We start from the raw sequence: 13994 nt of genomic DNA on the forward strand, positions 1-13994 counted from the left end.
ACTATTCGACTCTGTCACCACCGTTACAACACTTCCGCAAGACGTTACGCGTTGAATTCTTGATATAGGAAAGGAGTGACTCCGATCGTGTATCATCTGGTATCAGAGCTTAAAACGCTCCTATCTATCCAGGTTTACTCTTTCCTTTCTACAAATTTCAATTCTATTTTCAAATTCATAAACAAAAAAAAACCAAATAAAAATCGTTTTGTTCATTTTCTTGTTCAATTTTTATTAAATTAGAAAACCAAATAAATATTTTCCTTGCTTTGTTTCATTTTCTTGAAGTCAAAGGTTTTGAGTTAGGGATTAGAGGGTCATTAAGGAGCATTTTCATGTCTTACTGGACTAGTGTACGTGTACATAATATATGTACACCATATTATGAATTTAATGTGAACACGGGGTAGTAGATGCAATTTTATTTTGAAAAATATATTTGTCTTATAGTTGTATAAGATGTAAAAGCGAATAACATCACAAGAAAACTTACAAAAATCCAATATACATATAAGATTTCATAACACTCTCAGATTAATGTAGTGTATGTTTATGTGTCATCTTCTAGTCGTGTACGTTTTCGTTTGTAGAATGATGTACGTTTTCGATTGTATGATGATGTACGTTTTTAATTTTGGATACGTCACCAATTTTGAAAAATACTTTACGTTTATCTCCTTATTACTATGTTCATCTTGTCTTATGACCGTGTATGTTTACCCTCACAAACTATCATCTGTTTGAAAATTGAGTACGTTAATCTTCAAAATAGCTTCATTCATTCATACATACATCAACTACATCATAAAAAATATAACAAAATGGATATCAACATATTAGTATTTTAATATAACAATTCAATGTTACATTAAATGGATTCTTTCCAAGAACCGATTCTACCTATCGCTGATCGAAAGGATGATGTCATCCCACAAGATATATCGGATATGATACTGATTCCTCCATACAGTAGACGACCACCAGGGAGACCAACCACCAAAAGGATGGTGATACCATCCAGGGGTGAAAACTGAGTAAGTTTTAACATTCTAACATGTGCACATATTTGCCTATATCTATGTTTAGAGTATAAGATGCATTGTTTGTTAACTTATTGTTGTTGTCACTACTGGAAAAAAAAAACAGAAATACTTTTTCTGAATCAGTGTACAAGATGTAGACAAGCAGGTCATAACAAGAAGACTTGCAAAAATCCTATTTAGTTTTATGTCCTTGTTTTTTGTCACCGTGTAGACAGTGTACGTTTATGTCTGGACCATGTGTACCATATTTTTTGTCGGTGTACGTACGTTTAATGTTTGCCATCATATAACTATGTATGTTTCTGATATGTCTGTGTACATAAAATAATTCGATATTTTATGAGAATTGCCCCTCCCTTGGTACAATACTTCTCTTTTCCTGATTCCATAAGCCAATCACCTCTATAAACTTTTGTTGGGAAAGAAACCCTAAAATCGCCTCCATCGCCTTTCTCTCACTACATGAATATTGATCTTTCGCAGCGTCCAAAAAACGCTATCTAACGATACTATAGCGCTTTAACAAACGCTCTATCATCGTCCGTTATAGTAGATCGAAGACATAACATAGCAGTTTTTTTCATTGCTATCATATTTTCATTAAATATAGCGTTTTTTTTTTAATATGCAATTATATATTTTATATGGATCTGATTTTAATTTATAATTTTAAATTTTGATTTTTATTTTGAATTACGAATTCAAAAAAATCTAATTTTAATTTATAAATAGAAAAAGTAATAATTTAAAACAAAATTTAGAAAATATATTTTGTATGAGAAATAATAACTAAAATATCACAAAAAAAAAAAAAAAAATCTTCTACTCTTTCTCTCCGAATCCCTTTGCCTTCTCTTCAATTCTCTGCAGATCTTCAAGTCTTTGAATACCCTTTGCCTTCTCTTCAATTCTCTGCAGAACTTAACTCTTTGAATACCTGAAAGACTTCCATATTCTCAGATTCCTCATCCTATCAATAAAACTTAGCAACATATAAATCAAAATCTGTAAATAACAAGATTTTATTGAAAAGAACTCATACAAATCAATCATCACAAAATCAGGAAAAATTGAGACACTAACCTCATCAAGGCCTTTAGGACCAAAGACTAACAAAGCGACAACACCAATAACTAAAGCCTCAGGTGCTCCAACAGCAAACAAAGACGCAAAATTCATCGTACACTTACATCTTCTCTTCTTCTCTGTACACAATTACCCAAACCTCAGAAAAGTGAACATCTTTACAAATACCCAGAAACAAAAAAGAATCAATTTTGTGAAATCGTCACCTGGGTTTGAAGATTTGGGAGAAGAACCCATGAGAGAAAACCATGAAGAGAGGTTAGGCTTCGAAGCTTGAAACTTTATAACGGTTTCGAAGATCTGGGTTTAGAGGAAATTGAACTAAGAGAGGATCTCCTTAGTGGATATAGGATTAGGGTTTCAAAGAGGCGGAGGCGGCGGTAACTGAGCTTGAACAGAGGAACGAAGGCAGCGGAAAACGGAGAGGAAAATAGAGCGATTGGGAGAGACCACAATATTGGTCCCTTCCCATGACCAGAACCTTTCAAACGGGTCACCGAACACCACCGCAATCAACCCAAGAACCCTAGAATCCAATTGATACCCACAGATCCGACCATTGAAACTCCATGGAGGACCAAAAATAAACCGATCCAAATGCCTCCGATCGAAAACCATCATTGTTGGGAAAGAAACCCTAAAATCGCCTCCATCGCCTCTCTCTCTCTCTCTCGTTTTTTTTTTTTAACTCGAAGATAGGATTTTATTAAGATTGACCATATCATACAAAGGCTTAAACAAAGCCCCAACTTTAGATTTACAGAAATAAAGAAGCCAAAAGAAAGGCCCATCAGATAACCAGACTTCTGCAGAAGCAATTCTATCTGAACTCCATCCATGGAACGTGTCGACAACCGGATATACCACGTCACACGCTGGATGAGTAATCAAAAGTTTTCCGGCAACAACCTTCGCCGTTGAGCGCCGATTCCGGTAAGAAATCTTCGCTGATATGAAATCAAACGTTGATTCTTGTGTTTTGCACCGGAATGAAGACATCAAAACTCCAAATTAAAAGATAACAGCTTAAGGCATCGTGATAAGCGATGGAAGAATCTTCTATTCTCCAACATAAGATGGAAATCTCCTTGAAACCATTCTGCAAACCCGAGTTCAAAAGAAAACGATCCGGCGAAACCCATCTTGAAGAGACAAGAAACAATCCAGATCTAAAAACTCAAAAGACATATTGGAGAAGAACTACCGTTAACGGACAGATAATCATCCCCAACATAGATCCAATGAGATTATTAGCAAAAACATAACAAATTTAGAAAGTAAAGAGAAACGATACCGGCCATCGCCACTAGAAAAGCTGATCGATGCCGGGCAGGAGCTAGCCACCGTTGCTGGAGAAGCCAATCGGTGCCAGACGAGAGCCGACCATCACCGTTGTGGAAAACGGAAGATGCCGGACATATAGCCGGATAAACACCGGACGGCGAGAAGAAGAACGCATTCTCTCTCTCGTTCTTCTTCTTCGTTTCTGCGCAAAATTTTTTTTTTTTTAATTCAAAACCAAACCGTAAAACAAAGAAAAAGTAACTAAACCGAAACCAACTATGCCATTTGGTTTAAGTCATTAGGGGTATTTTCGTCAGATTTTGGTTTAATTGTCAAAACATGAAAACCAAATCTCACTTTGCCAAAAGGTGAGATCAAATCTTTTTTTCATGTTAAACGTGAAAATTTCTTTTTACAGAGTCCATTTTAGACATATATACTTTCGTTCAAGCATATACAAGATATTTTGACAGTTTTTATGTGACTCTAAATATTTCAACACATGGTTTTTTTTTTTTTTTCTAACAGCAACAATTACAACACATGTTATGTTTTGTTTTTTAAACATATTAATTTTATCAAAGTAAATTCTTGGCACTATATTATGGTCTTTAAGATATTTATTTGCCTTTTTTCAAAATATACGACACTTTTTTATCAATTTTTTTGCTTACTTAACAAACAGAAAAGTGAAACATCAATTTTTTGAAGAGAGGGGACTTTAGATCCCTAAAATAAGAACTAAATACCAAGGAGATTAATTTTATCATCTCACTTCTCATTACACATTTTAACACTTACGTGCCATGTCACGTCAAATGTGCGTCTAAAGAGCATTTTAGCACCTAAGGTTAAAGCCAGGGTCCACACCTAGCTGTGTACAATAGTCTGTGTATTACCTAACCCTTGCATTGACCGCACCCAAATTCCCACCATTACACTCCATAGCATTGATGGCTCTAATGGTGGCTCCAAATCCTTGGTCCAGGACCGGCCTTACGCTATTCATCCAAAACCACAACCCCGTCTGGAAAGCCACAGTTGAGTTGCTACCAACTAGTTCCGGCTGGCGTAGAAGGTCGAGACCGAGACTCTGACCACAAGTACCGTAGTTATAGTTCCATGATAATTGGATCGGGCCACGACCAAAGTAGCTCTTGCCCGGTGCACATGGGTATAGGCTGTTGTTCTTGTCGCAGTAGTCACTCGACGTCCCGTTTACCTCCTCTATGTTGCAGAAACCTAGACGAATAGACTTATATACATGAAACTAAGTGGCACCAACTATTTGAAATAACAACAACAATGAAAGTGAACCTATGAAAAGGATTAGGTCTTACGCACGTTCGGTCTCGTGGGTGAAATGAGCAAACATGCTAGCGATCTCGAGCACGGTAACAGAGCTAGTGAAGTCAAAGGTAGTATATAGCGGCTTGAAGGAAAGAGTCACGGGTATAGAATCCTTTTCCGGCGCAGCCATTACGGGTGTCAATAATTCCGTTAAAGAATTGTTGTGTCACAATCTTGTCAACCGGATCTCTACTTTGTCTGCAAGGACCTGATTTGCAACCGGAACCACAGTGTTGGTCGGTAATACCGCAATAACCAGACTGACTGCAGCAGAGGATCGGAGAGCAGCCGCAGAACTGCGACTTGGCAGTCTGTGAGTAGAAACTGAAGAGGTAGATGAGAAAAACTGAGGCGATTTTTGTGAGAGCCATGTTTCTGAGTAATTCTTTGTGGATGAGAATGAAGAGTAGGAAGAAATTATAATTGTTTAAAGTGGGAGATGTTTGGTGGTTTGGTCATTTCATTGGGATATACTTGCCAGTCAATCGGAATAAAAATGTTTTTTTTTCCTATTGTTTATTTTGATTATTTAACACACGGCTTTGACCTGAAGTTTTTGCAAAGATAATTATATGGTCTAGTTATTGATTTTTTTTTTTCTTCGACCAAGACACATGGAAATATTTCTCACTTTTGTATAATTTCTGAATAGATTATTTCTCACTTTTTATTTCCGTAACGATGGAACAAACAAATTTTCATCATTATTTTTCAAATCCGAAATATATCGTTAAAGGATCCCTCTTTAAAATTTACATTGTGTCCAATTGTTATTCTAACGCCCAAGACTAGGCGAATCTAGACGGCCAAAATAACTCGGGGAGCTTTTGCCGACTTATAATAGTATTGGCTACCGTTCTTTCTCGGTCTTGCGACACCGTTCATTAAAGATTGGCCAAATCAATAGAGATTCGGATATAATCTTTCATTTCGTTACTTTCTTAATACAACATTAGTATTATATGTCATATGATATAATTTCTCTGATGTGGTATCTTATTCTTATATTTCAAACATTGTTTGTTTCAGATGGGCAGACAGAAAACCTTAACAAGAGAGGTTGTCGCCAGGTTCGACCCCAAGCTTATCACAATAGTCTCGGTAATACTCAATCCTTTTGGCGACAGTTGCAGGATCTCTTCCGCTACACTCCATACCATTTATAGCCCTGATCGTCGCGCCAAAACCCTGATTAAATTTCCCACGAACATTAGTGGTCCAGAACCAGAAAGCAGTCTTGAAGGCAAGAACTGGGTCTTGAGCCACTTTCTCTGGTGAGGCCAATAAGTTCTCATTCAGGTCTCTGCCACAGAGACCGTAGTTGTAGTTCCAAGAGAGCTGGATCGGACCACGGCCATAATAGGCCTTTCCTTGTGCACATGGGAAATCTGTGTTGTCTTTCTGACAGTAGTTCTCGGCTTTGGCTGGTCCATCAATTTCCTCAATGTAACACATGACTGTAACAAAATATATTCAAATAGTTACACAAACGAATATCTTTAACTCAAAGTCATAAATTTTCAAAACCGGATAAGCTAAAAAAAATTGAAATAACCAAACCGAACCGAAATAACCAAATGTCCAAAACCTAAAGAGAATTTTTTTAACGTACATTCTGTTTCATGGGTGACGTGAGCGAAGAAAGCAGCGATCTCGCGTTTGGAGATGGAAGCACCGAAGCTCTGGTACGAATTAGCTGCGGCCATAAAGGCATTGTGAGCGTAGAATCCTTTACCTGCACAATCACCTCTTGCTTGGTTTAATATAGAGTTAAAGAACTCAGGTGTCACCGTTCCTTCAAGCGAAACAGCATCTCCGCCGCCGCCACTGTTTCCGCCGCCGCCAGTCTCACTACTACGTTGACAAGGGCCCTCACGGCAGCCTTCGCCGCAGTAATCATCTGTCTGACCACAGTAACCCCATTGGCTGCAGCAGAAGTTAGAGGCACAGCCACAGTTTTGAGAGGTTACTGGTTTGGAAACGGTCAGGATCAAGACAAGGAGAGTTGTGAGAAAAAGAGCACTTGTGTCTTTTCTGGTGCTGGATTTGGCGTAATTCGCCATTTTTGTTGTTGCTGCTTATGTGTGTGTGAGGCTGATAGATGTATATTAGCTTCGAGTTTTATAGTGGAGATCAGCTGATTGTAACAATGTGGGAGAGTTAAGACAATGTTGGATCCGTGAAGAAGACGTTGTGGAACACAAGTGTCTAGTAATTTCCAAGTCAACGTCAACTCAGGAAGACTTTGTGTTCTAGCCCATTCGTTACGTAGGGAAATTTCCACACAAAGATCAAAATTTTCATTTACATACAATAAGATTCAGAATTTTGACAAAAGTTAATTAATTTTGTAAGATAAAAGATTCTAAGGTTTATTATTTCTCCCGGTGACGAATGTTTAGGTGTTTTAAGTTTTTTTTTTTTTTTTTTTTTTTGTGTGTGTGTGGGTAGATCACTAGGTTGTATCACTTGTGTTAATTGACGTTATTGGAATTTTAAAATGAAAGGTTTGATCTTTTAGGAAACTACAATCCTAAGACAATTGTCTCTCTGAAAACATCCAAAGATGAAGTTCGAATCAAAACATGGAACTATCGAATAATGAAGAAACCGCAAAATTTTCTATTTGATCTGAAAGATCAAAAACAGAGGAAAACAGAGGAAATCTTAAACTCACATATTCTTTCTTATCAAACCCTCTGATTCACAACAAGACTCTTCATTTTAATAGTTTCACACCTACAAAACCATATTGGATAAGAAAGCAATGAAGATCCAATGCAATGCGTTACTGAAACAAAATTATCTTCTGCACAAGAGATTTGGTTACTCCCCGCTTCTGTTGTGTCTATGGTGGTGCATTATCAATGCTGAGAATCGAACATTTTCTTTGTATAAGTCGTTTTATTAATCTTTTTAATAACGTGATTCAATTTCACAATATTACTACAACAACTTTAAGTAACATCACTTAGCTTCTTGTTTCACCTTTAACACTCTATGCCAGGTCGCAAGTATGTCCAAAGAGCGTTTTAGCAAGTGATGTTGGTGCCAGGGTCCACACCAAGCTGCCCACAATAGTCTCTATAGTACCCAATCCTTGCATTCACCCCTCCTAAGTTCCTACCGTCACAGTCGAGACCACTGACGGCTCTTACGGTGGCTCCAAATCCCTGGTTCAATACAGGCCTCACGCCCTTCACCCAAAACCACAGAGCCGCCCTGAAAGCCACAATTGGGTTACTACCCACCTGCTCGGGCTGGCGTAGGAGGTCTAGGCCGAGACTCTGGCCGCATGCTCCATAGTTGAAGTTCCATGATAGTAGGAGCGGGCCACGACCATGGTAGCTCTTGCCCGGTGCACATGGATATTGCCTATTGTTCTGGTCGCACATGACACGTGACGCTCCGTTTATCTCTTCTATGTAGCAGAAGTCTACACGTACAGAGATGCATATGAAACACACTAGTTAATTTACGGAAAATTGAGATAAAAAAAAAAGGTTCAATCTTTATAATTGTCTTACAGTCTTAGGATAAAATCAAATGAGATATCCAAGGTTTTGGGATTCAATCTCTTTTACATCCTAGGTAATGATTGTTTCAAACGTATCTTTGTTATGATATTTTAATTAGTAATTATTTGTAAATTTGAAACGCCACTGTAGATTATTAAGTATTAGTTTTTTAAATAGCATACTCATTTTTATGTCACAATCTACTAATGTGTATATATCTTGACCAAAATAGATGTACTCTAGAATACTCTTGGTGTATGAAAAAGGAGAATAAAACCGAGACAAAAGATTCTTACTTCCGGTCTCATAAGTGAAATGAGCAAACATGGTAGCAATTTCACGCCTAGTAACGGTATTAGCAAAGCTGGAGAAAGTATTGGTGGCGTTAATGAAAGAGTCGCGGGTGTAAAATCTTTTTCCTCCGCAGCCATTACCGGTTTGGTTGATAATGTTGTTAAAGAAATTTTGTGTCACAATGCTACCAACCAAACCAGCACCGGTTGGGGGTCCACCGACTCTACAAGGACCTGATTGGCACGTAGAACCACAGTAATCTGCAGTGGTGCCGCAATAACCGAACTGACTGCAACATAGGTTTGGGGCGCAATTGCAGTTTTGAGATTTGACGGTTTCAGAGTAGAAACCTAAGAGGGATAGGAGAAGGATTAAGAAGATTTTTGTGAGAGCCATCTTTGGGTAGTTCTTGTTGTTTAAAGAGAAGGAAGAGTTTGAGGTTTATATAATGAGATATTGGGTAGATTGGTCATTTCAATGGGATGGGAAATAAATTGTGATTTTATTTCTTTCATTTATTTAATAATGGTTTTGACTGTTAGAGCATCTTCAACAGTAGTGCTTTGAAGAATGTCTCAAGATTAAAAAAATAAAAAATAATAAAAAAGTAGGAGAGAGGGTAGACACAGTTTCTGGTTTGAGAAATTTTGAGAAATTGTGTCTCCACTTGTCCTTATATTATTGGCCAAATTCTCTTTTTATGATTTATAATTTAAATAAATAATTTATTTCTTATAAAATAATTAAAATAATATTTTTGAGACACCCATATAGTGTCTGATGGATGGAAATGCTCTTAGTCTGCCGAAGGTGTATGAGCAATTGAATTTTCCTTTTTTTAAAAAATAACTTTGTAGATTGGAATTTGTAGCTGGAAAAATAATCTATATATATAATGGGAGAGTTGTCTCTCCATCTAAAGTGTCCACATAAGCATCCATGTCATCACATTTTATTATTTTTGTGGGCTCCACATATGTTATTTATTAAAACAAAAACTAAACTAAATTAATTCACATAAATTAAATATGAAAAAACGAGAAATAAATTACAAGGCCTGGACAAATTAACCGAACCGAATGTAACGAACCATTATTTAGGGCATTTATTTACATTATTTGTTTATTTATTTATGAACCGAATTAACAAGTATTAACATTATTTATTTTAAATTAAAATACACTTTAAACATTTATTTAGGGCATATTTATGTTACTTATAATTAATAGAAATTTTAAATAATAAAAATAGAATTATGTAAAATAAATGAAAAGTTAAAATAATAAAAACAAAACTATAAAAATATTATTAGTAGTAATAATATACTTCTACTTTTAATAGATAAAAATTAAAAATGATCATACTTCAAATCTTTAAATATTTTGATGAGTTTGAGAATGGAAGTAAATTTTAAATACATGGTAGAATAAAAATAAATTTATGTAATTCTGTGTATAAAATTTTAAACAAAAAATAAAATTTAAAGTGAAACATTAGTTTCTAAGAACAATATACTACATATTTTTATTTATTATTAAATTTTCACTTAAAGAAAAATAAAAGATTACTAAACTCAACTTAAATTTATAATTTAAGACGAATGTATTGTAAGAGTCACACTTTATCTTGTGAAATTATAAAAAAAATTCTTGAAAATTTTGAAACATTATCATCCATCTTTAAAAAAATAAATAATCAATGATCATATTATTCATGAGTTCTACAAAAAATATACAAGATCAAAAGGCAAAACAAGATTGATATTTCATCAAATGCTTACACATTTCGGCATGTAAAACACTAAATTAAAAATGACAAGTTTTAAAATAGTTCTCACTTGTTCTATATTTCTAATTGGTTGAATTAGGATCTATTACATGGTTACACATTTTTTAATTTGGATCTAATGAGAACAATCTTGTAGGCTATATTTTTTCTTTTTCTTACTGTCGGTTTGTTCATTTATTTTTTTTCAAAAAAAGTCGGTTTGTTTTTGAGACAACAAAGAAGCCGCCCTTCACGAATAATAATATTTTGTTAACCAAAAAATATAAATGTGGTAATTTCTGAAGTGGATATTAGAAAATTATCGACGGCTGGGAACATCGAGCCTGAAAAAAATGTTGAAATTGTTGTTTCATAAAAGATAAAATTAAAATATTGAAATTGACTACTCATTACTAAAGTAAACGATCCAAAACAATATTGGAGTGTTGCTTCATTAATTACAATAATACAAACGGAGTCCCCAATTAGTTGCCCCTAGTCTCTCGCTTAGAAGGAGCCGTCGCATATTTTCATGATAAATCTGTATTATTGTAATTCAGAAGATAAATCGTAATTTCAACGTTGAGAAGTCAAATTTGGAAGATCAATCATCGGAATTACGAAATGAAAGGCTTTAAAGTTATAACATATAGATGATGTTTTATATATACAACTTATACATCCTAATAGATCCTATATATCTAACCGGATTGAATCCAAACGATAATATTAATCATTATAAGTATCTGTATTATTATATGAGGAGATTGTAAACGTAATAAGAGTGCAACATCTTTTCCTACATAATTACCGTTTTTGGGAAACTTTCTAACATTTGTACTTAATTGCACTAGTAGGGGTTACGCTAAGTTGCATCTCTTAACGTACGTTTAGACTCTTTGATTACATTGGGCTGCATATATCTCTAGTGAATCCGTTGACGAAAAAAATAATCTTTCAAAACCATTAAACTACTAATGTGGTTGTGACTTGTGACCACACCGTATATCATTAAGATTTTTTTTTGGAAACTTTTTGTTCGTGCGAATATCCCAAAAGCATGTAAGTGTTAAACTCAAACATCTATCAATCTTAAAATTCACTTTCATAAGAAGTCACATAAGAAAAGAAAATCACTTTCACAAGTTTATTACAACCATTTTTTGCTTGTGACGCAGGGAACACTGAGACCCAACATTAAGTACATACGTGTGAAATTTAAATTTATTATCTCACTTATAATCCCATCTTATCACGTGCCACGTCACAAGTGTGCGTGTTTGGGTTCAAAGTTTTTTTTAGCAACTAAGGTTAGGACCAGGGTCCACACCAAGCTGTCCACAATAGTCTCTATAGTATCCAATCCTTGCGTTGACTGCACCGGAATTACCACCGTTACATTCCATTCCATTGATGGCTCTAATGGTGGCTCCAAACCCTTGGTTCAGAACCGGCCTTACGCTGTTCATCCAAAACCACAAACCCGTCCTGAAAGCTACAGTTGGGTTGCTACCGACAAGTTCGGGCTGGCGTAGAAGGTCAAGACCGAGACTTTGTCCACACGCTCCGTAGTTGTAGTTCCATGATAGTTGGATCGGACCACGACCGAAGTAGCCTTTGCCCGGTGCACATGGGTATTGTGTGTTGCTGCTCTGGCAGTAGTTACGTGATGCTCCGTTAATCTCTTCTATGTAGCAGAAATCTAATACGTATGGAGATGCACATGAAACAGAAGAGGGCTTTAATTAATTAGGATCATCTTAATTACTTGAGATCAAGTGAAATGTTCAGTTTTTACTATATTAATTGAATGTTTAATCTTATATGTCTTAGACCAATATTGTTTTGCTTTAAATACTTAACGTGTTATAATATTATAACCCTCATTTTTAAATTGTAAATTTCAAATAATGCAAACGTTTTAAAATATCAAATCCTCAGATTTAGAAATATCCAATCATTCGTTTAGATTAATTATTAGAAGTTATAAACTTAGAATCGGTCATGACTAAAGTAGATGATGTATACACAGACAAAAATTATTAATTTCTTTTTATAATAGAAAAGTTAAAAAGAAGGGAGAAATGAATCTTACGTCCGGTCTCGTGAGTGAAATGAGCAAACATGGTAGCAATTTCACGTCTGGTAACGGAATTGGCAAAGTTGGGGAAAGTATTAGCGGCATTAACGAAAGAGTCACGGGTGTAGAATCTTTTCCCGGCGCAACCATTACCAGCTTGGTTGATAATGTTGTTAAAGAAACCTTGTGTCACAATGCTACCGACCGATCCACCAGTCGGGGTTCCACTGCCTCTACAAGGACCTGATCGGCATCCAGCACCGCAGTATGCATCGTCGGTACCACAGTAACCGAACTGACTGCAACAGAGGTTTGGAGCGCAACCGCAGTTTTGAGACTTGACGGTTTCAGAATACAAACCTAAGAGGCAGAGAAGAAGGACTAAGGAGATTTTTGTGAAAGCCATGTTTTGTGTTATTGTTTGTGGATGAGAGGGAAAAGGTGGTGAGGTATATATACTTATATAGTGATAGATGTTGCGTAGTTTGGTCATTTGCCTTTGGGATGGGTGGATGTAAATGTCTTTTTTTTTTTTTCTTCTTCTTTTTTTTTGTATATAGGGGATACATATTTATGTATTTTGAAACGAGTTTGACTTTTGTTCTTGTTCTTACTCAAGATGAATAATGTGGACTTGGTCTAAATTCAATTTTCTTGTTAAACAGAACAATTATTTATTAATATTTCTCACTTCTATTTCATATTTTTTTAACAAATTCTATGATTTCCCAATGATTGAACAAACAAAAAGGTTCGTTTTAATGTTCTATTAAACTGTTTAATACATGTAATGTATATGGAGCAAACATTATTAATCTATTTAATGCTTATACAAACTATATGGAGCAAACAGCAGTCATAAATCTAAAAGATTTTGTCAGACTCTTAATAGACGATATGAAGACAAGTCCTTGGATTAAGTTTTGTCCGTTTGAAATTTATCTTACTAGAGATAAACATTTCAAATGTATTTGATAAATTATCTAATCTAATATAGTCGATCAGTGGCTAGTTCCTCTAGAGTTTCTTAAAGCCGCCCCTAAGTAGAGAAGTCACATATTGTCACTATAAATCTTGGTACCATGTGACTATGTGATAGAGATATGTCTCATATATCTTTATAAATCTTGGCACCATGTGACTAAGTGAGCCTTTGGTTGGGTCCATTACCCGGCGGCTATTCAAATTCCATCAAATGTATGAATTTCAGTTTTAAGTTGACAAAAATTGATTCTCAGTTTTAGTATATTTTTCTAAACATGTTTCAAATTATTTCCCCTCCTACAACGTATTCCTTTTTTTTTTTTCCCATCCTACAAATGATAGAAGTATATAACAAAAGACGCGAAATGTGGATAACAATAGGAATAAAAATGTCATCAATCAAAGCGTAGAGTAATAAATTATACTATATGACATTCTGAACCATCCACATCTATCTTAACACCAAGAAGATTGTTGACAAGAGAAGGACAACGTCAACAAAAAGGCCATGTTACTTATTAAAATTAAGAGATTATGTCTTTAGTATAAGGCTAAAATTTGCCGATAAAAAATGATAAATGCACAGTC

General features: G+C 35.3%; 4 protein-coding genes across 4 annotated transcripts; all 4 read right to left on the reverse strand.

Annotated features, from left to right (window-relative positions):
* Window positions 1-4157: 4157 nt before the first annotated feature.
* LOC9317980 (endochitinase At2g43590) lies at window positions 4158-5311 on the reverse strand. Its single transcript, XM_021028016.1, is given in 3 exon segments — window positions 4158-4655; window positions 4758-4836; window positions 4838-5311. Coding segments are annotated over 3 exon segments (780 nt in total). The 5' UTR covers window positions 5135-5311; the 3' UTR covers window positions 4158-4251.
* Window positions 5312-5654: 343 nt separating this feature from the next.
* Window positions 5655-6878, reverse strand: LOC9317981 (endochitinase CHI). The gene is made up of 2 exons (XM_002881869.2): window positions 6376-6878; window positions 5655-6220 (listed from the first exon to the last, which is right to left on the reverse strand). Exons 1-2 carry the CDS (start codon window positions 6824-6826, stop codon window positions 5811-5813), a joined length of 861 nt encoding a protein of 286 aa, XP_002881915.1. The 5' UTR covers window positions 6827-6878; the 3' UTR covers window positions 5655-5810.
* A 320-nt stretch (window positions 6879-7198) lies between these two features.
* Window positions 7199-9083, reverse strand: LOC9317982 (endochitinase At2g43580). The gene is made up of 2 exons (XM_002881870.2): window positions 8578-9083; window positions 7199-8199 (listed from the first exon to the last, which is right to left on the reverse strand). The coding sequence occupies exons 1-2, from the start codon at window positions 8969-8971 to the stop codon at window positions 7796-7798; spliced, it is 798 nt and encodes a 265-aa protein (XP_002881916.1). The 5' UTR covers window positions 8972-9083; the 3' UTR covers window positions 7199-7795.
* Window positions 9084-11424: 2341 nt separating this feature from the next.
* On the reverse strand, window positions 11425-12919 carry LOC9317983 (endochitinase At2g43590). The gene is made up of 2 exons (XM_021028398.1): window positions 12438-12919; window positions 11425-12044 (listed from the first exon to the last, which is right to left on the reverse strand). Exons 1-2 carry the CDS (start codon window positions 12913-12915, stop codon window positions 11641-11643), a joined length of 882 nt encoding a protein of 293 aa, XP_020884057.1. The 5' UTR covers window positions 12916-12919; the 3' UTR covers window positions 11425-11640.
* Between the last annotated feature and the right edge of the window lie 1075 nt (window positions 12920-13994).

Source organism: Arabidopsis lyrata (assembly GCF_000004255.2).
Source record: "Arabidopsis lyrata subsp. lyrata unplaced genomic scaffold ARALYscaffold_4, whole genome shotgun sequence".
NCBI classification, from domain to species: domain Eukaryota; kingdom Viridiplantae; phylum Streptophyta; class Magnoliopsida; order Brassicales; family Brassicaceae; genus Arabidopsis; species Arabidopsis lyrata.